Genomic DNA, 26,395 nt, shown 5'->3' with positions numbered 1-26,395 from the left:
AAGGTTTAAAGTGATTGCAATAGTACCACTTTCTTATGTATCAGACTCTGCACTTAAATTAGGAATGCAGTCACAAATCTGGACCAGGCATTTAGCAGGATCACTTAGCGTGAGGCAATGCATAGTGAAAGAAAGAGATTTTAATCGGGAAACGTTGTCACTAAAAGGTGATTACTTTGCTTCATCACCTGGCAATAGAGCTGGACCATGAGTGCTGAAGAGGCCCTAATGCAGTCCTGAATGCCACTGGCTCTGGTGATGTCAGAGAGTGGACAGGTGAAAAGGATTCCTGAGACTGTCCCAGGCGGTAAAACAAGGCAGCACTTCCTTGCCTGTGCAGGAAGCATCTCTCTGCTACTGAGAGGGAGCCTTCACAGTTTACCTGATTTGCATGTGTGCACATATGATACCCTAAATAGAGTCCTCTGTGCAGCAGGGGTTTTTTGAATCTCTTTTGATTTCCAAATCACACATGGCTGTGTATGGCTTAATAATTTAAGTAAGCTATCTACCAGCTCAGACTGAGCTCTATTGTAAACTGCAAAATTGCTGGTAACAAAGATTCAATAGATCAACTTTCCTTCTTGGTGACATCTTTACAGCTTATTGCTTGAACACTCTTCTTTAACTGTGTGTAGGTGGCTGTGTAATTGGAAGTTTCTGTTGATGAAATGGAGGCATCTAGTTTAGTGCCTCTTTCTTTAAACCAACAATGCCAGCACAAGTGATAGGAATGAAAAAAGAAGCCATGAAAGGTAACAGACAGGCTCTAAATACTCCAGGGAAACAGATCTGGAGAAAAAAAAAGCCAGGCTGCAATCATTGTAGTAGCTGTTAACTTCAAGAGCAACTTGATCACTCCTGGACTTTTCTGGTTCCCCATAAGGAAAAGTTTTGCCTAATAGTCACCTTCCACACCCATTGTTACAAAGGAAGAGAAGGGAAAATACCACTTTGAACGTCAGAACTGTTGTGTTGCATAAGAATTACCGACTGGCATTTTTATTTGTTATGAAATGTTCCAGATATTATAAAATAATCCCTAGTCACTAAGATAATCACAGCTGGCCTTGCAGTGGGTTAATTTTCCTTGTGAGATGTCTTGTCCCGTACTGCAGGATAGGGCTTCTCTAAGGCCGACAAGAGCAGGAATGCTTGGGAGGCTTTGCTGGGGGCTGTGGCTGCGCCGCCGTTCTTGCAGTTGGAGTTATAAGCAGAGAAATAGTTCATCCTGTAAAGCTCTGCTCGGCTCTTGCAGCAGCCCAGCTTGCTCATGAGCAGAAAGAAATCCCTCCGAAATGCTTTGGTGAAAATTGCGTAGAGAAAGGGGTTTGCGCAGGAGTTGACGGGGTAAAACAAAACCAGCAGGATCTTGGAGTTGGTCACTGTGATAAGAGGCACTTTGAAGGCAGCGGATATGGCAAAAAAGGAGATGGGGGCCATGCAGGTGAAATCCGTGAAGATCAGTATTGCCATTCTCTTGGCGACCTTGGTGTCTTTATTGGCAGCTACCAGCTCCGGGTTCTGCACGGCAATGTAAATCTTGATGTAGCAAGCACAAATGACAACGAAGGCAACAACGTTCAGCGCCAAGATCAGCAGAATGTAGGCTTGGGAAAGGCTGGTTTCGATATCCATGGGCAGACAGATGCTGACCTTCATGTAGCTGCTGACCCCAAAGAGCGGCAGCACGGCGATCCCGACGGAGAAGAGCCAGCCACCCAGCATGATGGGCACGGCGTGCCGCAGCCGCAGCTTGCGGTCCAGCTGCATGGCGTAGGTGATGGTGTGCCAGCGCTCCAGGGTGATCACCGTCAGCGTGTACACCGACAGCTCGCTGGCAAACACTGTAAAAAACCCAGCAGTGCTGCAGCCACTGCCTGTCTGCCAGTCTATGGCATGGTTGTAGTACTGACCGCTGGTCTGGGCGTCCACGGAGGCGATGAGCAGCAGGTACAGCCCCATGCAGAAGTCGGCGAAGGACAGGTTGCACATGAGGAAGCGAGGGACGGTGAGCTTGTAGTGGCTGGTCAGGAGAACGAGGAGCACGGTGAAGTTGCCGGCGATGGCGAGGATGTTTATGAACCAGATCAGCACTCTGAGAAAGCTGTATCCCAGGATGTCTTCGCAGGGGTTGAAGGCATCTGGTTCTGGAGTGCACGTGAGGACTTTAGGCTGACAAAAGTCATACTCGAAGTCAAAGCCGGCCATGTCGCTGTCATCGAAAATGGTTGAGTAACTGTAGGGAGAACTTTCTTCACCTGTCGCAAATGGGTGAGTGTTCCTCTCTGGTGACCACAGCGATATGTTGTTGGAGTAATCTCTGTAACCATGAAAAACCACCCCCCCAAACAGAAGTGAATTATTTGTTACATGCTACTCGCATTCTTTTGCAAAAGACAACAGATAACAGTTGTTTGAAAACAGTGACTTCCTCCATGTGTTTCTACAGGGTGTTTACAAATAACGAAGCCTTGTAAGGATGCTTTATGTTTGAGAAGCAGCCTTGGAGAGCAGCAGAGGTCACAGTCCCATCCACAGAAATGCTCCCTTATACAACTTGCTTATTTGTAAGTACTTTATTGTGACTTCTTTGTGAGGGAGCCATCATTCTCATGCTGCCAGTTGGCTGTAGCACAAGCTACAGTAACACTTGAGCTGATGGATTATGGGTTTGATGCACTGAGGTTTAGCAGGCAGCTGTAGAAGCCATACTGAAATAACCTATGGATTTTAACTCTGCACCTTTGCTCCCCTTAGGAAAGGCACTTAGCAAACAAATTCCTGAGACCGTGAATGGCTTGGGAGGTGCTATGGAATTTGATGTGCTCAGTATTATAAGGCAAGGAATAGAAATGGCATAGTTAACTAAATAGTGTTGATGGCTAGGAATTAATTAAATTTAGACTGGACCCAATGCCTAATGAAAAATTTTGTAGGTTTCTAAGATAGACTTCTATAATATCTAGATCATCAAGAGTGTGGTGATAAGCCTACCAAAGAAGGAAGGGTGTAAAAGCAAACACTGTCTTTTCTGGCACTTCCCTGCCATAACAGGTGCCTATTTCCCAACGTCCCAATCATCCTGACTGTGTTTGCCCACCAAACACTCAGTCTGCTGTGAGACTGGAAAAGCATCTCTATTGAGGCCAACTCTTGAGAAAACTGCTAGCTTTAGGATAATTTAAATACATGCTTAAACTTCCACATCTACTGAAGCATGTCCATGAAATGATATTTCTGGAGCAGGGTCTTAACTGGCAAATGAAACTGAGCTACTTTTCAGCTATTCCTGTGGGCCAAATAACTTCCCAAGCTTGTTATCCTAACTCTTCTCTCTGTATATGAAAAACTGCCGAATGTCTTGCATTTACTTGCCTGGCTCAAACTGGAAGAGCTTGGAATATGTTTGACTCTATTAAGTAATAAAAAATGATTGTGATTTTCTGAGAGGCTCTGTACACGTGCTGCCATGTGCAAGCTGAATTTTTGTGGATTTTTTTTTTTTTAAACTAATAAGAACTCAGGACTTTCAGATGATTTCTGCTGTGGTTCTGCAGCTGTTATGAACCATAACATTACTTTCATTTGCTTATTTTAATGTCTGCTCAGAGAATTGCTGGGACTGGGATTTGCCAAAGGAAAAAGCTTCAGGAGCCAATAGGCTGGGCAGACTATTTAATGCACAGCAGGAGTGCAACAGATGCTAATCCAAAACAAGCAGACAGATAAAACCAAATGGCAAGTGTAGGACAGCCTCACCAAGCAGCAAACAAGATAATGTCCAAGGAAGTAATTATCCCAATGAATCAATCACATTTCAGCTGCATTTAGCCTTTGGAATTTTGTGACCATAGCCTTGTTTCTTTTAGACTTTACAATGCTTTGACGCCATGTCAGGGCTGCTAAGAAGTTCCAAGGTCTCCCATTCAGCTGTAGAGGGACGAATAAAAGCAAATCCTTACACTTCTCCCTTAGGAGCAGGGTTAGAGCCTGTGTCATCCAGCACAGCCAACACAACAATTTTGATATTAGCCTCTCTCATTGTCACTCTGAACACTGTCAAACAAAACTGTGATGATATGCAAAGACATGTTTAGACGGAGTAAACCACCGGTACGGGGTCATCACACTTGTAACTCAGGGACTCCATTCTACCACGGAAAACTACTGATATGCAGAATTCTAATTATCCTTTCTATAGAAAATTGTTAACAGTAGCAGCTCTTCTTTGAATCACACCAACAGCTGCAATTATTTCAGGGAATGGAAGGTCTCCAGGTAGGCCATTAACTTCTGTAAATATTTAATCATTGCTTTGAAAACCTTTCAAGAATTTGGAAGACAAACTGGAGTGAGTAAAGCTCGTGAAATCATAGGGTATTTCTTCCCCCCTTTCCTTTTGAACATCCAAATCTTGATTTATTGATAGTAAAATTACTGCAGTTGCAACTTGTAGGGGCAACTGAATTGGCAGGCAAAGATATGCTTTGTGAAAAAAACACCTGAACAGCAGAAAGGGGAGGAGGTCTCTATTTGCCACTTCCATCATCTCTATGCCGAGGGGTACTTACAGCATTTCATCAGTCAGTTTCCTCATGGTGCTTTCACACTCTTTGGAGAAGTTGTCAAAAATTGAAAGCAACAAATTCTGTCTGAAAGAAGGATAAAAAGAAAGTTAAGTTCCAAGCTGGATTTTGGCCAAAGCCTTGTCTTCTCTGCACAGTGGTCTTCATAGGCATGTGAGGCAAGTCAGAGCTGGCCTCATGTCAGCATGAATGTTCTTTTAGACATCTGGAAGTGGGAAGGAGAAGGCCACAAATACTGTGAAAATAGGCAGGCCCTCATGGGAGGTGTAAGGATGGTCTTTCAGCTTGGTTATGGTGTAGGATGTATTTTTTTATAGTGAAATAACTTGAACTGGAATTAAAAGGTGTGTTTTGAAATATTGTGTTGAAGTGGGACAGATTCTCCACTAGGATGAATGGAAACAGGCTGGCTGAACAGGTCCAGCTCCCTCAGCTGTTCCTCATCAGAGAGATCCTCCTGTCCCCTCATCATCTTCATAGCCAAGCTTCACGCTCCCTTCATAGGGAGCAGTTGAGCAGTCATTTCCTGATTTGCATGGGGTTTTTCCCCCCCAAAGTTTACTAAGAAAATAGTCACTTAATATAAGAAAGTGACTAACTAAAGCAGCCCTGGTTTTGTAGACCAAAAATTAATATAGTATCAGAAAAGTAGTTATCTTTATCAGAATGAATACTTTTTTTCTCTCCCAGAGTTGCTCCTGCATTTAATAAACTCAGAGATGTGATCTATGACTGAATCATTTCAGTAGCAATGGAAACCCTTGACAGTAGGATCTTTGGTCCCTTCTTGCAGAATCATGAACCCCTTAGTAAAATGAGGTAGGCAGAGAAAGCATAGCATCACCCCTAATTTTACCCTAAAGAATTGGAATCTCCTTCTGCCTTTCCATGACACTCCCAAAGTGAAGGCACAGGAGCAACACCATCAGAGCTGCCAGCTCATCACGTCTTTTCTGTGGCCTTCACTTGAGGCAGACAAGAAGCAAGGCACCTTCATGGCTCAAACTGAACTCGTTTGGGGTTGCTTTGGCTGTCTAAAGCCAACTGAGGGTTGGTTTCTTTGAAACATAAATGCCGAAAATGAGCTCCAGTAGTCTCGGATTAACTGCCCGAAGTTAGTGGATGCAAAGCTCTCTCTGTGCCACAGTTTCCAGCTGTGGGGAGAACAATACTGCCTATTATCTGAAATGGCTGGAACTAAACTGAGTAACCTCTTTCTGTAGGCTTGTGGCAGGCACTAATTTTGGTGGGAAATTGAAAGTGTACCCTTTCTAATATGTCATCATATCACCTGTATTAATTAAGCTGTATAGCTGAAGGCTACAGGGGTTTATTTTTTTTTTAGTAGGGCAATGTGCTGTTGATAAAGACCTGTCTTCTGTGTGCCAGTGGGTTTGTAATTGAGAAACCAAGAAAAATATAAGCTTTAAGCAAACAGAATAATGTTTCAGCTGGTAGATCCATGGCACAGGATGGGATCCATTTCTGCTCTGAAATAAATGGACATAATTTTCCTGGCTTTAGCAGAGATTTGCTGTTTCCTGCAAGGCTTTGCAATGTACCACAGCTTCCCTGTAACTGGAATAAAGATAATCAAACCTTGTGAGCTGAATAAAGCCAAACTGCCATTTTGGAGCTTCTGAAGCACCGCAGTACAACAATGTGCTATTTGGACTTACTTTTCTGTCCTTAGGTTTCGAAAAGCACAGCAGTGGCTGGGATATGTTAGGACAGCTTCCAGAAGGCTGCTGAATTTTTCCAGTGGTGGCAGCCTCTTTAATGAGTAAGATGATGTTGCATTTAAGACCTGAATGGCCTCGAGCCCGTAGCTAGGCAGGGACTCCAGTGCTGTTGAAGAAATATCCCTGTGAAACAAAGAGAACATTTGCTTTTCTTTTCATCCCTGTAAAAATACTACCAAAGCATGACAGCAGGTAGCAGCAACTGTTTTTTTCCCAAAGGTTTAGATCTACAAAGCTGCTTCAGCACCTGATGCCCAGCTCAGAAACGTGGTCTGTCAAACTACAGAACAGCAGGGTGAGAGCATCCCTGTGGCTCAGCAGCTCTGGCAAGGCAAGGAGCTCTGTTTGTCCTGGGGAAACTGAAACCCACCTCTCCAGGGCCTATGTCCTGACCTCTCTGTTTGAAATCCATGCATGGAGTGAGGGATGCCTCTCTCAACCAGAGACAGGGAGAGAAGAAGGTGTGCAAAAGTGATTCTCTGGCCAGCTAGCAGGTAGGACACCCTCCTGGCTCTCTGCTTGGCTCTGAATGGCTGCTCTAGGTGCTTTAATTAAATAGCTGTTAATTAAAACCCCGAAAGAGACCATCATTCTTGCCAACACAAGCTTTTGGCTTAGAGTACCTACAGAAGGGCTTCTTGTGTGAAGGAAGTCCATCAGTGTGACTAAGGATTTTCAGAGCCAGGTCATTAAACGTAGCGAAAGAGGCCTCCAGTTGTGACAGGGATATTAGCAATGCTGTGTGCCATAAAGCACCACTAAAATGAACAAAAAGGCATGTGCAGCACAAAGTGCTATTTACAGAACCACACTGTGTTTTACTGCGTGGGGTAACAACCAGGGCAGCCCTCCAGTAAGAACTTGATTAATAAATCATGAGGATGGTAATAACAACGAATTTTATTCAGCATGAGCTTACAGCGTGCAATCAGCTGCTTCACTTTTATAAACAAATTCTAAACCAATATATATTGCCCAAACATATCCACCCTACCAAAGGACAAGTTAGTTTGCAATGCCAGAATATAAGACACAGGAGCAGGATCAGGAGGATCTGACACAAATAAAGCAAAGGCCAAAATATCTAAGAGGTGGAGGTCAATGCCAACACTGGAACTGCCTGATAAGCGTTTGCCATGGTGCAAACTCCTCTCACCCTGTACTTCCACGGCATCTCATTGCCATGGTTCCACTTCATACACAGAGGGTAAGAGATCAAATCTCCCTCCAGACTCAAACCTGTGCTTGCTGTGGTGACACAGCTCTGGTGGCACAGTGCTGTTCCCACAGGACACTCAGGGAATGGAGTTGTGGATACTTACAGGACATCTGGCCCTGTGGCCCCTCTCAGGGCATCATTGTGTATCCGCCTGAGGTTCTTATTGTCCTTCAGGATCCTGTGGAATCAAAAATGAGCTCTCTTTACATCTGTATTTTAAAAATCACTTTTTTGGTTTCTTCTTCACACCTGTTTCAATTCTTTCTCCCACCACAGCAGTGGTTGCTGCACTGCCTGGCTGGGGAGTGCTTGTATTTCCCTCGTGACCTTTACTTCTTCTGATGCCATCAGATCATTATCATCTACACTTAAATCTGATAAATTCTAAATTCTTCTGACTTAAAGCAGGAACAACCAGGCTGGTTCTTTCACTACAGTAGCAAATGTACATTTGCCTAAGCCAGGAGACTAGTTCCCCAGTGTGTGAGAGGGATTAAAAAACTAATGATGTTTCCAGACATAAACTATAGATTCCGTAGTTTGGGCTATTGTTTCAAGTTTTACACTAATTTATGAAATTTTGCTAAGAATTATGAGCTTTTCTCACAAAAGCTGTACTATTTTAATGGCTGTTGTTTTCAGGAAAAGCATTAAGAGCTGCAGGAGTAACGACTGAGTCACAATAACACTGAAAGATTCAGTTTTCTCATGAGTATTGGGAAATACAAGACACAGCCAGTTAATCTGTAGGAAGAGCCTTTGAATGTATTTAAATTGTTATTTACAGTTTAAGTTACTGAGGAGTGAAAGCATACTCACAATTGATTCAGCTTTGTCCCATTGAAGGCATGGCTGTGGATATCTTCAAATCCATTTTTATACAATTTGCTGGAGATTAAAAAATGTAAGGGAAACAGATTTGGAAAAGGAGAGATTATGTTATGTACTATAAATTTAAAATCTTGAGGCTGCATTAATTTTGGGGATTAGAGGGTCTGCTTATAAAGAATGAAGGTAACTAAAACTCTTAAATTAAGAAAGATGCAGTTTAAATTTCCTAAGCACCTTCATGTTTAGCTGCTGAAGTGTGGGAATCACCTGCCTCCACTTGATAGAAGGGATCTACCTCAGCATAGAGCTGAAATTAGTGATAGCCTTAAAAACCATGACAATATGTGGGATCAATTTCCCAATCCACAAGAAACATTAACTGTTGGAAAGGCTATATTAGCTGTTTGCAGTGCAAAGTATGACTGCAGGGTGACTTTACACCTCCACAGATTACTTGTGTTTCACCAGACTGTGCTGTAACAAGAGGAATTCATTCAGCTAATTACAGCTAACCACATGGGGTGGAGTTAACACGTAGCTCTACAATTAGGAAGCTGCTGATAAGATAATTCTTTTCTTCTTGTGGTGAGCTCCCTATCACAAAAGGATGGGAGAAAAATGACTGTTGACTGTTTCTTGACTTAGACTGCCTCCCATTTAACACACTTTAGGGTGAGAGTAAAGACTTTAAGCACCTTTCTCCATCTCTTTTATGTTCATTTTCTTGCACCATTAGCAGAATCATAATTTTGCTGAAGTTATTTTGAGAGCATGTTGGGAAGAAAGAGGCTCATAAGATGAAATGATGCACTAATCTAAGCAATGGCTCCTCTTTAGCATCGTGTAGGAGTAGCATTCAGTCACATTTATGCCCAGTTCCTCTCTCGTTTCTAAAGGGTATTGGTCACTACATAAAATCTGTGTTAAAATTACTGCCATGCTGGCACATCAAACTGATGAGGAGTCCATCAGCTGCAGTTCTTGCTCATGTGCACAGCTCCTTTGCAGGCGCAAATATCCATGGAGTTTTGTGCAGGACTCCTGCTGGGTCTGTGTTGGAGTCTCAAAGGTCCCCCAAAGGTTGGCTTCTCTGGGCTTCCCTGGGCTTTGTGGCTACAGCCCCAGGCAGGTGGCCTGCTGCTGCCCTCTGTGGCTCAGAGGGTCCTTCCTTGGGACACCCAATTTTTGGCCACATCCTGCCGAGAGGCTCAGCTTGTGATTTTTCCTCTCCCAGCACGACTTTGTGGAAGGTTTTGCCAACAAAAGTGAGCTGTGAAATCCATACATGGTTCTGGCTGTGCTGGCAGAGGATGTCTCACCTTGGCTTTCTGCTGCTTTCTGCATTCCTGAGGTGGGGCATCTCACAGCATCAAACCCACCCATCTCACATAGGCCTGAAGCAATGACTCCACAGCTGGCTAAGAGGAAATTCTTGGGTGTGGAGACTCATAGGGATCTTATAGGAACGTAAGCTGAGGCAAAAGAAATCAGGCTAATAAGCAGCATCCATAGTTTGTACCAATCTCTTCTGTGTCTCCATTCCTTCTCTTCAGAGGGAACTTGCAGAGCAGCCCTGAGACTGCTTGGCCTCTGAAAGCACTGTTTCAAGAAACTGCATCCCTGAGATAAGAACAGAGGCTTTGGCCTCCAGTGCAGCTTTTGTAGTTTATGTCCTGCTGATGGTGTTTGTAAAACTAACACTGCATGGAAGATGAAGATTTAGATCCCTTGTCCTATTTTCTTTCCTAAGTGAAGTCATCTTTTGGATAAAATTCTGTTCTTCATCTTGAAGAACATCCCTATGTTTCTTAAACATTTCAAATTCAACTCACAATACAGATATATATTTTATGGGGCTTAATGTCAAGATGTTCATGCAGTCAACCCACTTCCCTCAAGCAAATGTGTTATCCTCGCAGAAGGAACTGCAGCTAGGACTATTTTACTTACAGTGTCAGTGATTCATTGTTCATCCCTTGGAAAGCATTTTGTGGTATAATTGTCATACGCAAGTTATCGCAGAGCTCCCTTTGGAAGGAAAAAAATGGTAATTTTGTCAGTGATTCGGGAACAAGATGGAAAACATTCATAGCTTGCTTAGGTTGGGTCTCTACTTACAAAATAAAATGAGCTTCCAGTGAGAAGATCTGTGTCAGGTCTGGAAATTGTCTTATTCCAGTGTTACAAATGCTCCTAGAGAAAAGCATAATTCCTATTTGTAGAAGAAAATATTACCAGAGTGGGTGCCAGAAGAAGCCAACTTGGTAGGTTCAAGTCTAACAGTGCTTTAAAAGGTGAATGAGAAATACAATTTTTATATATGCTCCAAAGGTATTTGTAAGGCCTGTAAAAATAAAATTTTGTAGAATTCTCAAGAATTCTCAGTGTCCTAGAAGAGCAGGATATGTTCTCACTACATTAAGCCCGAGGGAGGGATTTTAGTTACCCCTTTTGTTTATTACCCTTTTAGTCTGAACACTTTGTTCTAGAAATAAGCACTTACCAGAACTACTTTGCAGACTTCTGTTTTGTCCATCACTGCCCTGCCCTTGTCTATTGAAAATCCTCACAATTGGTTAACTCTACATTAAATTTATTATAAACGATGCATGTACTTCTAGTTTAGTGAAATGCATGAAAAACCTTTTCCCTTAGACTACTTAATCTGATTTGTTTACTCCTTCAGAGAAATGAATAAATAAAGCAAACAGAAAAGGAATCTCTCCTAAAGGAATCTAAGAAAAAGAACTCTTTCTTACAAGTATTTTAGCCTTGGAAGATTTCTGAATGCTCCATCCTCAATGTGCAACAGATTTTTCGTGTTCAGGATTAATCTGTAATGAGGGAAAAATATTTCAGTATTATAATCATTATGGATTTGGGAGTGTCCTGAGTTTTGCTTGCGACTTGTTTTCTAAGAACACAGTCTGCAAATCTGCTGCTGGCTGCATCTTGAAGCACTGTTGGTAATAAAAATGGCCTGCAATTTTTAGGCAGCCAACAAAAGATAACACTGCCTGAATTCTCATGGCTCTCTGAGATGATCTGGTTTGGATATCCTGGTCACTGGTGGGATTTAGCATTTTGGGCTTGGATGTGGGGCTGTGTGTGTGTGCCTGGTCCTTGCCCCACAATCAGATCCCTTCAAATCATCCCTCATTTCCATTACATTACTGATGTTCTTCCAGGAAAGGCAGTTCCTCAGATAATTTAACGTCTTAAGAGCATCATGGATTTCCTTAGAGCAGTGGTTGGTAGGAGAAGATCAGCAGAAACTGGGAGAGAAGTGTGTGAGAAGTCCTGTTTGCTAGTGGTCACCCAAAAAAGGGGCAGATTTCTTAATCAAGGAGCACTTCTGCAGCTAAACTATCTGCTGAACCTCTGTGTTTGCCCTAAAGGCCAATACCTGTAGCCCAGCTCCCTCCCCATGCATGACTTACAAAATAAAGAGGTTTTACCATGTGAAATGGCAAGAAAAGTTGAAATTCAAGAATGCCATTGAATGCACCTACCCTGATCATCCATGAATATGGACTTGAGTGCAGCTTGGGACATTAAGCCCTTGCAACATGAGTCCTGTACAGCACTCAAGATTCAAGGAGGTTTTCTTGCCAGCTTCCTGTAGCTCTTTAATGGTCTTGTTTAGCTTTTGGGTTTTGGAAGACAGGCATAAGACAAGCTATTCATAAACTGTAGGTGAATGCATGGGGTCAAAACTTTTATTCTTTTCCTAAGCCCACCATTGATTCTCGTGGAAGCTGGACTCAATCAGAGGTTGACAAATCTGTACCCCTTGCTTATGTGATTAACTGGCTTCAGTGATGTTCACACATTAAAAAAAAAAAAAGAGATGTATTTGTCCTCACTCAGTTGCACAATTTTAAGCCACTCACTGGTCATGCTGTGCGAAAAAAGCAGTAATGAGATATCTAATCAGATTTATAGTTTCCAATTTCACTAAATATTTCAGAGCATTCTCCTAGTTATTGCTTTTTACTCTCTCTCTCTCAGATGCCTGTGCTATGCAGGTCAAGTTTAAAATCAGTGCGTGTTCTGTTTGAGTAATATTTTAGTGCTCCACAGAAGAGCTATGCATACTAAGCAGCTGCATTTAAATACTGTAGGGCTTTGAAAACGGCATCTTCAAAAAGAAAGATTTTTCTCATCTGTTGTCATCTCGAATTATTTCCCCACTTAGAAAGCTTGACAATGCCAGCAGAAGCAGACACAGATCTCCACTGCTGCCTGGGAGCTCACTGCAAGCAGTGGGACTCTGTGCAGGGATGTCTTAGATGAGTTACATCTCCAAGGCCAGGCCTTACAGAATGCTTCTATGGTACTTTGGAGAGAAATGTTTCTCATCACAGACCTCAATCAAAGCCTACCAAAGTAACAGAGACAGATTTGGTCCAAGAATACTTCTCTGCAGACTGTTTACTCCTTGATGATCCGAAACCATAACATGGATGCCTTTTTTTATCTGATGCTCACATTTCAGACAAGGTGGGAAGGCTGTCAAAGGCACTTGCTTCTATTCTCTCCAGGGAGTCGCTCTGAGAGATTTCACTACAATGAAAACAGCAGACACAAAGCAGCACATTACCAGGGAAGACACCAGTAATTGGCTTTCTACTTTGTATTTCCTTCTTTTATGTGCACTTGTTCAACCCTTCCTGCTAATCTTGTCCATGCCTCACCTCAGACATTCTGGGAGCTCATGCCAGTGGGGTTTGAGAGAGGAGCAGCTTTTTGCTGTCTTGGCAAAAGGGAAAACCAATCCTTTGGAATAAGTATCTCTGTAACAGCCAATCTCCATTTGCTCAGTAAATTGCAGGTGAGGTAGAGACCAAGGGCCAGAGCTAATGTGAGCAGAGTGAGCTCAAGCCTCGTGAGCCTTCTCCTCTCTCTTATTGTTAGTGCTGCTTAGTGAATTTATTTGCTGGGTAAGGACATGGAAAATGTTCACAGTGCTTCATATGGTGTTATCAAGTGAGAATTATGGTTGTCTAATCCACGGATGTAGAAATACACAGTTATGGATTCAGCACACTTTATGAACAATCTTTTGGATATAAATGGCATTTTCATTACCTGCATGCAAACTGAAAGGAAGTGGCTCTTTTTCCTCATTACATCAACCCATATGATTGTTTTTGTAGGCACTCTTGGACTGTGATGTAGAGATATACCTATTTCACTTATGGCATGAGAATAATTTATCATCTGATTATCAGAGAGTAATGTGTTGCCAAATAGCTGATTTAGAGATTTATAATTTTAAAATATGCATTTTTCAAGGTAGCATTAAATCTCAATAAAATTATGAAGTGTTCTGCAAGCTAACTTCAGAAAAATACATTGATCTCTACACTGTTAATTTGGAGAGATTCATTACAAGCACACAAAAAGATCAATTAAATTCTCATTATGGAAGGGAAAATGTCCATGAAAGAAACCATTCTCTATGGAGAATATGACATGTGTACAGTTTGAGAATGTGTAGCCTCAAGTCACACAGGTAGGAGAAATTTTGCAGATTTAAGTTGGTCTCCACTGTCAAAATGATTAAGTTCTCATTACACATTCAGATGCAAGTGAATGCAAGAATACAGCACTGCTGGATTCTACTCTAATATTGTATTGCAGTTGAATATGTGCATCAGAGAAGAACAAAATGTGCACCTTGAAAAGAAAGCAGCATTTTTTGTGCTGCTGCTTAGGATCTGGGGGAGGTCATTCCCCTGCTCTTCACTGCACTGCTGTGTCATCAACTTTGTCCTTTAGAGGCCACTCCATGCAGACAAAATAATAAAAAAAAAAAGGAGACTCAAGCATGCCATCTTTCCGCTGGAATAACAGCAGGAATGAGGGCAAGATGGGTACGATGAGCCTTATGGTCTGAATCCTTGATGGAAAATAGATATAAAGCCAAGGGTTGGGAAGCAATGCAGACCCAGTGTGCAAAATTACAACACTTGCAAGCTGACAGATCAAAGAGAAGGCTCAGTCCTACTGATCCCCTGCCAAGCTTCTCTCTCACTGCAAAATGCTGAAGAAATATCTTATTTGGGTCTTCTATAAATGTATAATCACAGAATGCCGTGGCTGTCATTGCAGTGGTAATGTTTGATGATAGAAATCTATCTCCTCTGCTAATCAAATGCTCCTCTCATCAATTAATAAGCTGTATCCAGTTCTTTCTGACATGATTATTATTTCGTTATTTGATCTTTAAACAGCTGTTAAAAGTCACACATTTTCAAGGGATCTTTTATATATTGTTTGTATGAAAAGGAATGCTATGTTTATCCTTCCCCTGTGGGTTTTTTCATCAACAGTGTGTATTAGACACACATTTTTACATTATTATAAAAGGTGAATTTTGTAAGAAATTAAGGAAAAGCCTATGGAAAATATTGACAACTTACATGATGAAGGCATCTCGAAGTCCTTCAAATGCATGTGATGGGATTACTTTTACAGGGAGATGAGTAAATGATCTGAAAAAAAGAAGAGAGGGAGGAAAGGGTTGTAAGGCATGGGGTTTCCTTGTTAATAATTGTACCATTATGGTAGGGAGAAAACCAAAAAAGGCACTTTTTTTTTCCCCTGCAGATCTTTGTACCTCTCGAGCCTGATCTGTTTGCCATTGATCTCAGTTAAATGCAATTTAAAAGATATTGGGTCAGTTCTTCAACACCATAAATTTGAGAGCAATCACCATCAAATCAATAATAATCATAACCTACTAAGTAAATTTATAGCCTGATGAAAGTAGGCTGCTATGTTCACAGTCAAAGGAAGCTATAGGCTATTTAAAGTTAGATCCTCAGAAGTGGCTTTCATGTAAAATATTCTCTATAAAATGGTATCTTTGTGTTCACTACACCATGTTCTCCTCCCAGCAATATCTCTGTAATGTTGCAGTGTGGCATCTTGAATTCACTGGCAAAGTTCTGGCTGTGCACAAAATGTAGAAGAAGTTCAAATCAGGCTGATATAATGGATTTTTTTTTTAATAAATTGCATCAATGTCGTTAATTGATTCAAAGCAAGTACACATTCTCCCTTTTAATTTTTTAGTTTCTTTGACTGAGAGGTTAACAATGATGTGGGAGACAGAGTCACATTTTACCATTCTCCACATCTAAACCACAGTACTTTACCAGCCAGTTTATCTACCCATGACCACACTCTCCCTGATAATGGCCATAGGAAAATATTGAACATATTTAGCATATTTCAAAACTTTATCTCTGTGAAAACAGACAATTGCTCCATTTTGCTTTAGAATTACAAATATCTAGAGACATTTGTTTCTCATCCTTAAACCCTGCTCAAGGCTTTTCGACTGAAATGTTTCTGTGCTATTCACATAAAGCGCTTTTTTTTTTGTTGTTATCATAATCAGTTATACAAAGAAATGTGTTTATAATTGTCAGTGTTCATGTTAAATGTTTATCAAGTTCATATATATATATATATGAATATAAAAATGTAATACCTACACATTATAGTGGCAGGTTGTCACACACACAATGTCTAGGGCTTACAAAACTGGATGTACTAAGGAGCCTGGAAGTCACTTCCTAGGAAGTCACTGTTCCAAACAGTCTGCATGATTTGGGGCAAATCATTTAGTTCCCTTGCACCTTGTCTCCCTGTCAGTAAACTGGGAATAACAATGCTTCCCTACCTGACAAGGGTGATATAAGGATGTTTATGTTTGTCATGCTATTGTGGTTGGGTCATACCTGTCTCTAGATTGATGCTGGCATGATTTGCTGCGTGTGAGGTTTGGTTAAATCAGAAATCAAACTAAGTCATGCAGCTTGAACAATGTATTTTTCCCTGAGGCTTAGAGACAGGTAGAAGTAATCTGCAGTAGGCTTTAACACTCTGAGCCAAAAGGAAAAGAGTTTCAGGAAGAAGCAAAAAGTAGGAGCTGAGAAATTCCTGCTCTATAACCCCATAACTGCACCATCAGCTCAGGCTGCTTGGAAAACAAAGCATACCTTCTGTGAAACTGCTTGCAAAACATATAGTCTACAAAGGATGTAGGAATGTGACAGAAAGTGCAAAAAATAAAACAAAATCTTGGCTTTAAATTACATCAGCCCATGAGCCTACTACCTCGCTGTGACATGCTGTGACACACTGCTGGTTGTAATGGTGCATGGCTTGGAGTGACAGGTCCCTTGGATCTTCAAGGTCCCTTCCAGCCCAAACCATTCTATGATTCTATGAATATTTACTGAACAACCCCAGCTCTCTCAGCCTGTCTCCTAAGGAGAAGTGCTCAATGATCATTCTTGTGGCCTTCTCTGGACTCGCTCCAGCAGGTCCACATCCTTCTCATGCTGGAAGCCCTGGAGCTGGATGCAGCCCTCCAGGTGGGTTCTCACAAGAGAAGAAGGGGAGAATCCCCTCCCTCACCCATGCTGCTTTGGATGCAGCCCAGCATACCATGGGCTGTTTGGGCTGTGAGCACACACTGATGGCTCCTGTCCAACCTCTCATCCACCAGCACCCCAAGTCCTTCTCAGAGCTGCTCTCATTCCATTGTCTGCCCAGCCTGTATTTGTGCTTGGGATTGCCCCTGGGATTTTCCCACATGCAGGACCTTGTGCTTGGCCTTGCTGGACTCCATGAGGTTTGCAGAGTCTCAAGGCCTCGAGCTTCTCCCACCTCTCAAGGTTCCTCCCCTCCAGCACATCGATCCCACTGCGCAGCTCGGTGTCATCACCAAACCTGCTGAGGGTGCTCTCTGTCCCACCTGGTTTCCAGGAGAATCTGCTCCAGGATCTTTCCAGGCATGAAGGTGAGACTGAGTGGCATGTGTTTCTTTGTGTCTTCCTTATTTCCTTTCATAAAAATGGGGGTTATGTTTCCCCTTTTCTTAATCCCATCAAGACTTTAGCTTTCCTAACCTGATCCCTGGCTGCTCAAATTCTCTGCATTCCTCCCAGGCTACTTGTCCTGCTTCCACCCTCCATAGGCTTCTTTTTGAGTCTGAGTTTGTCCACGAGTTCCTTGTTCATCCCTGCAGGCTTCCTGGTGCTTTGCCTGACATCCTCTTTGTTGGGATGCATCACTCCTGAGCTTGGTGCTGATCTTTGAATATCAACTAGCTTTCTTGGGCCCCTTTTCCCTCCAGAGCTTTATCCCATGGGACACAGCCAAGCAGGTCCCCAAAGAGATCAAAACCTGAAATCCAGGGTCATGAGCTTGCTGTGCACCATCCTTGCTGCCCTGAGGATCTCAAACTCAAATTTATGGTCCTGGCAGCCAAGGCTGCCCTTGAGCTTCCCTGTCCCCACCAGGCCCTCCTTCTTGGTGAGAAAACAGCCCACACTGCACCTCTCCTCCCTGGCTCCTCTACCACTTGGAGATAGAAGTTATCATTAATGGATTCCAGGAACCTCTTGGATTTCTTACATCCTGCTGTGGTTGAAGTCCCCCCTTAGGAGCAGGAATTGTGAATATGAGGCTGTTCCTCTCAGTCTGTTGATATCTCATCCTCTCAATCTCTCTGGTGGGGTGGTCTGTTCAGATTTCTTTCTGACAGCACTCAGATTGTGTGTAATACTCAGATATGGCCATTCAGCTGACGAAGCTTTTGATAAAAAATGGTTTTACAAAGCTGCAAAGCTTTTATACATCTAACTTACCCTCACTACTGGCCTGGTTTCTGTAGCTCATGAAAGGAGGGATGCACCCATCTTTAATATAAGTTACCTACACTGTTTTGAAAGCCTATTGTTGAAGGATAAACCTTTGCCCTTTTAAGAAAACCTGTAATGTTTCTTTCATATTTAATGCATCATAACTCATATACTTGTATTCATTGCTGTCATTTGGCGCTGACAATGCGGCAGCTCCACGGAATTGCAGAACTTTTCATCCTTGGAAAAAGACAGAAAGAAGTGGAGAGCCAGCCTTCCTGGCATTCAGCAGCCTTTGGCATTTCTATATATTATCAAGCTTGGTTTTCAAGGTACATAATTCTGGGCAGTAAGGTTTGAAATGGCCAAGCTAAATGTATTTAAGGCTATCCAGGAGAATTGGAAAAGACAGGAACTGCCACCACACAGACTTGAGCTCCAAGAAAAGCTTTTGAGAGCTCTGGATGCCCCAAGAGCTCAGGATCACTTGCAACCCTTTTGAGGAGGAGTTAAAGCCCAAGCCCACTCGCACCACTGGAGGAAATCTCTGTATTTCAGAATAGGCTTCTTGCAAAAACTCTTTAGTTGAACTGATAAATAATAATGATAATATTAAAAGGCCCAATAGCAATAGGTATGAATATGTAGCTGGGTTGGTTGATATATTTCAATATGTCAGTTTTATTGGATTACTTTTATTTTTTAACACCCAAAAGGTGAATGCATAAGGTAGACTCTTGTTGGCAAACATTTAATTCTGTGGCATCCTTAAACCTGGGAGGACTGGGAATGTTGATTGAAACTACAGCTGCAAAACCCACTATTTTCCTGAGATTTTTATCAGCTTCTGGAGGGCAATGTAAAGGGCTGCCATTGATTTTTAAATCCCTATATATTGGGTATTACCTGCCTGGGTTAGGAACTGTGATGCTGGATATATCACAGAAGCACCCAAAGAACACCTTCCACTAGGGAATGAGGGGTGATATCGTCTCCTATGGAAGACACTTTGGCCCTGAAACTGAATTATTTTGACAATTCCAAAGAGCCAAATATGCCTCCAATGAGGACATGGTAGAACTGTCTACTTCTCCAGGTTTTTGCCACAAAGTTTTGTGTTCGATAACTTGTAATTTGGTGCCTAATTAAGTGCCACTAACCCAGCTGCAGAAGCTCTGCACACAGGGGCACACATTCAGGTACAGCAAAGTGAACCTCACTATGAAATGAAGTTTTTGAGGGGGCAAAAAGATCTTAAGTTATCCAGTACCCAATGCTGTACAGCTGGAGTTGGGTGCATATCCAACCAGACTTTGCTTAAAACCCCAAAAGTACATACAAGACTTCAAAAGAAGGAAAATCATATTTTGTTTCAAAATACAATGGTGTATATATTATTCTGCTGAGGGTAAGAAGACATATATGTGCTGCAGCCAAAGGGCATGCAAAAGTGTCTGAATAAGGGAGGTTATATAGTGTTTGTGTAATGTCCAAACTCAAAACAGGAGCTTGAGAAAGATATGGTCAATTCAGGACTGTATAAACCCCATAATTCTGCAACCTGTCAGAAGTCTAATAATTTTGAAAACTATTTTCAGCAATAAAGTGACATGGCAAGGATAACTCGAGTAAAGAAAAAATGGATGAAATTTCCTATGGGATATATGCTAAGGATATAACAAAGTATCAAAAGTATATTTGGAAGCAGAGGTGACTACAGCATCAGATTTTACTCAGATATAGCTGGAGTTACATATTGGAGCTTATTTTCTTGACTGGCCATAAAATTAAGAAGGACTTTCCTGTGGTCTGGTTGCTGTGTTACAGTGGCATTGATGGAAGGACATGGGCACCCCAAGAACTGTGCTGGAACAACCTAAACCAGCATTTCCCCCCCAAATTATTGCAAGTGCACTTGCAAGCACCACACTGCGATTCCCCTGGTGCACAGAGGTACAGATGTGGCTATGTGGGGATAAAATTAATATTCTCTGGCTTTGTCTCTCTTTGTCTCACAGAGCTGTGCAGGGGGAGAAGTGAGATAGGAAGATTGGTAAGTGTGGAAAAAGAGGCAGTGTGGAAAGATTGGCAAGTGTGGAAAAAGTGTGGAAAGAGAGGCAGTCAGTACTAAAAAAGCTCAAAAAGTTGTATGAATAGGAGAGAGGGGAAGGAGAAAGAGAGAGGGGAAGACAACAGCTAAATGGATAAGAAGAAACTTTTATGAAAACCGAAGGAAGAGATGAAAGAAAAAGAAAAGAGGTTGTTGAATAAGAACTAAATGAGTGAGCACAGATGTACACCTGTAGGATTAGTGACTACATTTATCTGTACAGCTCTGAATTTGTATGATGAATGCAAGCTTTCTATTAAAAAAAAAACCAAAGTGGAAATTTTAATAGTATAGGTTCAGTTCAATATAAATCAGGTTGGAAGCAGAAGGAGCTGGATATATCTGTGAATGCAGACTGAAAGATAGGGGGTTTTTTTACCTTTATAAATATTTTCTCTGTGGGAGCATTGAGCAGAGTCTTGGTTGAACTCTTTCCTGACTGTAAAGTTGGTTTCTACAGGCAGCCTAATAGCTGTACTTTGTGTACAATCATGAAGATTAAATGTTATATTAAAGGTGGAAAGGAATATTTTGTCTCTTCTTTTTGTCCATTACCTAGCCCTGTTACTGTCAGTGAGGCAGAACAGGCAGAAGCTATAAACCCATTATCTGTCCTAACGTGATCACTGAGGTTGAGATGTGGTTTCTTCTTGGGGTGGAAAAAGGAGAAATAAAAGACAAAACCAAAACAGAGAAGGAATAAAATCATATAACTTTAGAGCTCTTGATAACCTCTCTGGGCTGTGATGTGCACTATTCTAATAAACATGCTTAATCCACTGCCTGCTTGGTGTGTGCTGTGAATACTGAGGAAGAAATGTGCTTTTTGCAAAAGCTGTGGAGAATCTCTCCAACTTCCATGGAGAAAAGTGCTTTCTCTGACACTAAGGTAACACAGGGAAATAGGGAAGGAACAAATCCAGGACAGAGATTTTTCTAGAATCTCTGACTTTTCAGGAATGGTTCACATGGCTCTAGATTAATACAAATTAGGTTTTCTTGCTCCTATCTATTCTCGAGCTATGAAGAAAGGGCAGAGGAGATCAGGGTTAGTATCATCCCTAGGGAATTTCAAGAGCAAGTTAAATTTACAAACAAGTCAGATGAAAAAGGAAAACACAGGCTTTGTTACCAGAAGGGTCATAATAAGAAAACCTCAGCTCAATTCCTGCAGAGATAACCAAGAGATCCTAGAAATGGCAACCACCCTATCTGCTGCTCCTCTAATCCCATATTTTGACACCATGATTGTTTAGATCAGGGCTGTAACTGAGCCATAAACAACACAACACTTCAATACCTATGTATATCAATTATTTTGTTTGGTCTCCTGGATCATGAGTTTGGACTATGATGTGGGGAGTGGGGAAAGGGAATGTCCATGACTCCTTGTTATTTTAATTTAATCCTAATTCCCAGAAAAGCAGTAGGCAGAAAGCTATGATGGACCAGCCTGCAGAGATCTAAACAGCTGCTACAACTCATGGTAGCTTTTTTACTAAGAGAAGGGGAAAAGAAATTAGTCAATAACTTGTCAATCAGCTGAACCTCAAGAAGGAAGATACAAGGAGCGCAGAGAGGAGGATTTTCATGCTTCAGTATAGAGGGACAATAAATTGCACAAACTCTGGGAAAAGTGGTTATGAGAAGTCCAATTGATTTGTGAAAGAAAAGAAAACAATCCTAGAACTGACAGAAGGTTTAAGACCACAACTCAGCCTTTCAATCAGGTTTCTTTAAAGCCAACCATGTCACTACAAGGTGTTGCTTTTGGAATAGGAAAGGCAGTTTATGCCTCCTGCCGCAGCAGGAGAGCGCAGAAAGCCCTGACACCTGCACTCCGTCCCTCTGTCACCGAGGCTGCTGGAGAGTGAGACAGCCTGCCCCTTGAGAAAATGTCCCGAAGCGATGCGCCTCTCCTTCCCACCGGGACAACTTTGCGCCCGGATTTGCCTGAAGTTGGAAAGTTTGAAAACTTCATCCCCAAGTTCCGCGTCTCCGCCCGGCGCGGGATGCTCCGAGCCCGCGCTGCCGGTGGCAATGCCCCGCAGTCCCCCCGCTCCCGGTGCCGGAGCTGAGCGCGGCATCCCCGCGGTACTTACGCGCGGGCGGGCGCGGGCAGCGCGCCGTGCGGCGGCGGCGGGCAGCGCAGCGCTCCGTGCGTGCAGGCGCAGCTCAGCGGGCAGCTCCCGCCCGTCCTGGCAGGCAGCGACAGCGACAGGGACAGCAGCAGCGGCAGCAGCGCGGGCACCATGGCCGGCCCCGCTCGCCTCCCGCCGCCTCTCGCTCGCCTCTGGCCGCCCGCAGCCCGCGGGATGAAGCTCCGCGCCCCCGCCTCCTCCGCCCGCCTCCCCCCGCCCCGGGGCGGGATCGCCGCCCGCCGCCCTCCGCCGCGGGGATGCCGCGCTCCGAGCCCGGGGCTGCCCGCCCAGCATCCTTCCTCGGCTGCTCCCGCCGGGAAAGTTGGCTGCCAAGCCCACAGGTGGCTGGCAGAAGGTTGCCTTGGATTTTCCCAAGTTCTGGTCCCCACCGTCCCGCCTAGGAAGGACCACAAGCGATGCTGCCCGTTCCTAGCGGAAAAGTCCCCAGTGCCCTCCGTTCCTATGGGAAAGCTGTGAGGAGGTGTGGGCCCGGCAGGCACCCATTTGGCTGGCTGTTAAAGGCTTTGAGGGTTTGAGCCTGGGGGAAAATACGCCGCATTTCCCTTAACGGGGTAAATGCTCAGATACAGCAGCATCATTAGAGGATGGAAGTGGTTGAGACACAAACCCCAGTGTCAAAAGCTCTCCTAAGGCTCCATGCACAGTCGCTGTATCGCTGATGAAGGATTATAATCTGCCTGCTGGGTGATAAGAGAGGCATTTCTGAGTGCGTGACTTGTTACTTTATGATCAATTATACCCTTTGTGTGGAAGCAGAAATCATGTTCTCAGCACTACTTATCTTCACAAAGGTCCATCCGTTTTCTAAAGGACTGTTTTTCGTGCAGCTGCCATTATTGCTGTTGTTGTTATTATTGTTTATTGCTAGAACTATAGCTTCCAGAAGCTAGAAAGAAGCCAGTTAGAAGCTAGTTAGAAACCAGGACCTTATTTATGGTGAGTGATGGAGCAAGCCACCAAAAAGATAATTGTTCCCCAGAGCAGGTTTTGTAAAATAAGTGTAAGGGTATAATCAAAAGCTACCCATGTCCTCAAGTGTATTCAGGAAAAAGTCAGAGTCAAGGAGGGAATGACCCAGCACAACATGCGATGTGCCTGACAGCAATTCTTCCAACTGTTGCATTAAAATCATGGAATTAAATAGTAAAGTCTCATGTGTTTCAAGAATTAAATGTGAGACAGGAATGAGATGTGTGTGGTCCAGGGGCATCCCTCTATTCTCAGCAGGGACTGAGTGGTGGGGAATAGTTAGCAGCCGGTAGAACTCCTCCTGGACTGGCCTCAACAGCATGAGCTGTGTCTGTCTGGACACAGCTGGAACCAAATCTTGCACAGGAGTGTAGGGTGGCAAAGCCCTGCCTTACTGTCCCTTCCAAGAACCCTACCATCCACTCCACCTTCTTTCTTCAGTGTTATCTTCTCCACTTTAGCTGATAGTGACGTTAGCTTCTATTCTGACCTTGCAATGGTTAGGAGGTGAGCTCCTATTCACTTTATTCTGCTATGCTTGGCATACCCTTTTATCCAACCCTGCAGCAGGGTTATTCTGATGGATGGCCTACCTAATTCCAGCTAGCATGTGCCTTTATATTGATCTCTCCTCCCCCTCACCATACCTCCCCATCACTTTTGAAATCAAAGGATGTTATGGAGTTATGAAACTGAGGGACCAACTGAGCTGTGCCAGATGACAAACACAGGGTAACATAGTGCCCTTGTGACAACCTGCAATTTCCTTGAGATCTGTCTGTGTGGCACTGCTGACTCTGTCCTGACATTTAGCTGCCAGGGTTGAGCAGCAGTAGGTTTTTGGGTTGCTGCAACTTGGTTTCCTAGGGGAGGATCAATCAATGAGCAAAAATGTGATTATATTCTTGCATTATTTACATGTGCCTCTATACATTGATTTGGGGAGGAGACAGTCAGAGGGAAAGCAAGAGAGTCTCTTCTCCAGACTTCTTCTGACAACTCACTTGTTCCCAAGGAGCAGCTTTGTTCCTGACTGACTGCATGTGCACTTGATGTGAAGAAGCAAACTCCCTTCTGCTGGATAGTTTGCCTGTCCACAAAACTGCTTGTACTCCCAAAGTTAGGAAAAGTAGTACATCATTATAAAAAACCAAAAAAAAAAAACCCTAAACCCCATAAAATTAAAAAGAAAATTTGTTTGACAAGTCATCTTGGAAGAGCGTGGGGAGCAGCATGGCTGAGTGACATCTGTTGTCACTCTTTGCCTGGCAGGTGTCACGGGTTGCCCCCATTATCCACAACATTTGATGGTTTGCGGGATTTCACCGATGCTCAGATGACTTTGAGGATATTTTTAACCAGGGTGTTAGAACAGTGTGTGGTGTCTGAGAACGTGACTACTTTTCTCAGCAGAGTCCCTGCCAGGAGCGGTGGCACTGCTCTGCCTGTGTCATGCCTGGCAGACATGGCACTGAGTGGCCTCTGTGCCCTTCAGGGCTTGCTGTTGGGTTGTGATGGTGAATTTAGGGGCAGACTGGCCTCACTGAGATGTAGCCATTCTGGGTAAAGGTGGTTTTGTGTGCTGCAGCCGTGTTGAGCCACTTTAGGTTTAGCTCAAGCTGGTTTGGGTACGAGCTGCACTCTCATCTTCATCAGCAGTGCCAGCACAGCACAGGCTGTAGGGGCATTTCTCTGTCCTTAGCTGCTTCTCTTTTTGCCTTCAGCAAAAACAGTACCAAGTAAAGTACCAGTGGCTGTGAGGTGTTTTGTAACTTAAGGCTCACTGAGGGCTGGATTTGTGCTGATATCAAGACATATCAAGTCTCTGAGCCCCTTCTTGCCCCTTCAGCAGGTTTGGCAGAGCATTGCAATTAGCCATGTAATTATAAATCTTATATTTATAATATATGTGTCTTTATGCTCATGTCTGTAAGAGTATATATCTTGTGATCAAATGCAAAAGCAATCAATAATCTGTAACAATCATACCTAGTTGCATTCAGCCCATCGATTTGCATTCAGCCCACTGATTCACCTAAGCTGTCAAAGGGATTAATTTACACTTAGAGAGAAGAAATTTTAACCCCTGAAAGTGCACCTATCCCTGAACACCCTGCTCCCAGAAACTGAGAAATGTTACCCATATGTACCAAAATGTTTTAGTGCCAAATTTTTTTAATGTACCTAAATAAGAATTGTAAGCAAGAAACTTTATTTCTGATGGAAAGACATGATCATCAATCATGCTGTATGCACATCTGGTCCTGAGTTAATATCTATCCAAGATGAAGGAGTAATTATCCATAGGTGTAGTCATATACTCACATGGTGTTTAACCTAAATTGACAGATTCAGGAATAATAGCAGCTCATACATGGAGGAGCCTTATACAAAACTATTACAAAACTACTACAAAGGGGTTTACACCTACATTCATAGCTGGCTATATAGTAATAATGAATGGCAATACATGTATTTTGCAGTTTGAGGAACTATCTTTATTCTTGCAGTACTGAAGCGGGAGCTTAGCGTTGATGGGTTGAAGTTTCACTGAAGTCACAGGGGATTAAAGATATGCCTGATGTTACTCTTCTGCTCAAGTGCTGGCAGAGGCAGGGATTGCTTTACACATGTTGGAGTGCTCTCCCAAATCCTTGCCTCAAGGCCGCCTGTGCAGCAGTGTCTGTGAGCTCTTGTGAGCACAGGAATTGCAGGAGTGATAGCAGCTGCCAGAGCCGCAGCTGTAGGTTGTGGGTTTCCTGTGCACAGGCAAAAATGCAAACAGGAAAACCCCACAGTCCTTATGCCATTGGATCTCCCACTGACCTAAAATGTGGGGTTGATGGAGCAAGGACTGGCAGACCTGGTTTGGAGGAGCTTGCACAAGGTTTCTCACTTGGGGCTGCAACCTGTCAGCCCACTTTGCTCAGGAGCAACCCACAACTTGCAGTCTTTGTAGATCCAGTTTAGGCCAGTTATTCTAATTTACTGTCTTTCCTTCACTTTCCCCATTTATTAACCTTAACACGCCTTTTTACAGTTCCTCAGAGAAGGAGTGCCAGTGGAATACTCCTGTGCAGAAAAAATTGCTTCTGAGATACAGAACAC

At 43.1% G+C, this 26,395-nt stretch overlaps 1 protein-coding gene across 2 annotated transcripts; it reads right to left on the bottom strand.

The window, feature by feature from the left end:
* Positions 1-1,080: 1,080 nt before the first annotated feature.
* LOC146439108 (lutropin-choriogonadotropic hormone receptor) lies at positions 1,081-22,420 on the bottom strand. Of its 2 annotated transcripts, XM_085054577.1 has the most exons (11): positions 22,259-22,420; positions 14,810-14,881; positions 12,873-12,947; positions 11,141-11,215; positions 10,500-10,574; positions 10,332-10,409; positions 8,370-8,438; positions 7,654-7,728; positions 6,269-6,454; positions 4,575-4,655; positions 1,081-2,323 (listed from the first exon to the last, which is right to left on the bottom strand). In XM_085054577.1, exons 1-11 carry the CDS (start codon positions 22,408-22,410, stop codon positions 1,081-1,083), a joined length of 2,181 nt encoding a protein of 726 aa, XP_084910703.1. In that variant the 5' UTR covers positions 22,411-22,420. The 2 variants fall into 2 exon arrangements, with proteins under 2 accessions (XP_084910703.1, XP_084910704.1); XM_085054578.1 differs by lacking the exon at positions 7,654-7,728.
* Positions 22,421-26,395: the final 3,975 nt, after the last annotated feature.

Source organism: Lichenostomus cassidix, chromosome 3 (genome assembly GCF_008360975.1).
Source record: "Lichenostomus cassidix isolate B80296 chromosome 3, HeHo_3.0, whole genome shotgun sequence".
In the NCBI taxonomy this organism is placed as follows: Eukaryota; Metazoa; Chordata; class Aves; order Passeriformes; family Meliphagidae; genus Lichenostomus; species Lichenostomus cassidix.
Note: the sequence above shows the minus strand (reverse complement) of the source record. Positions and strands in the feature narration are given on the sequence as shown.

What these genes read in the sequence shown, in the direction of transcription:
- LOC146439108 (XM_085054577.1), bottom strand. Translation starts at nt 22,410, where the DNA reads ATGGTGCCCGCGCTGCTGCCGCTGCTGCTGTCCCTGTCGCTGTCGCTG. An exon ending in CTTCGAGATGCCTTCATCAT is followed by an intron (nt 12,948 to 14,809) that starts GTAAGTTGTCAA and finishes TTTTCATTGTAG; the next exon opens with TGAAATCTCTCAGAGCGACT. An exon ending in CGAAACCTAAGGACAGAAAA is followed by an intron (nt 4,656 to 6,268) that starts GTAAGTCCAAAT and finishes TCCTTCTTTCAG; the next exon opens with ACAGAATTTGTTGCTTTCAA.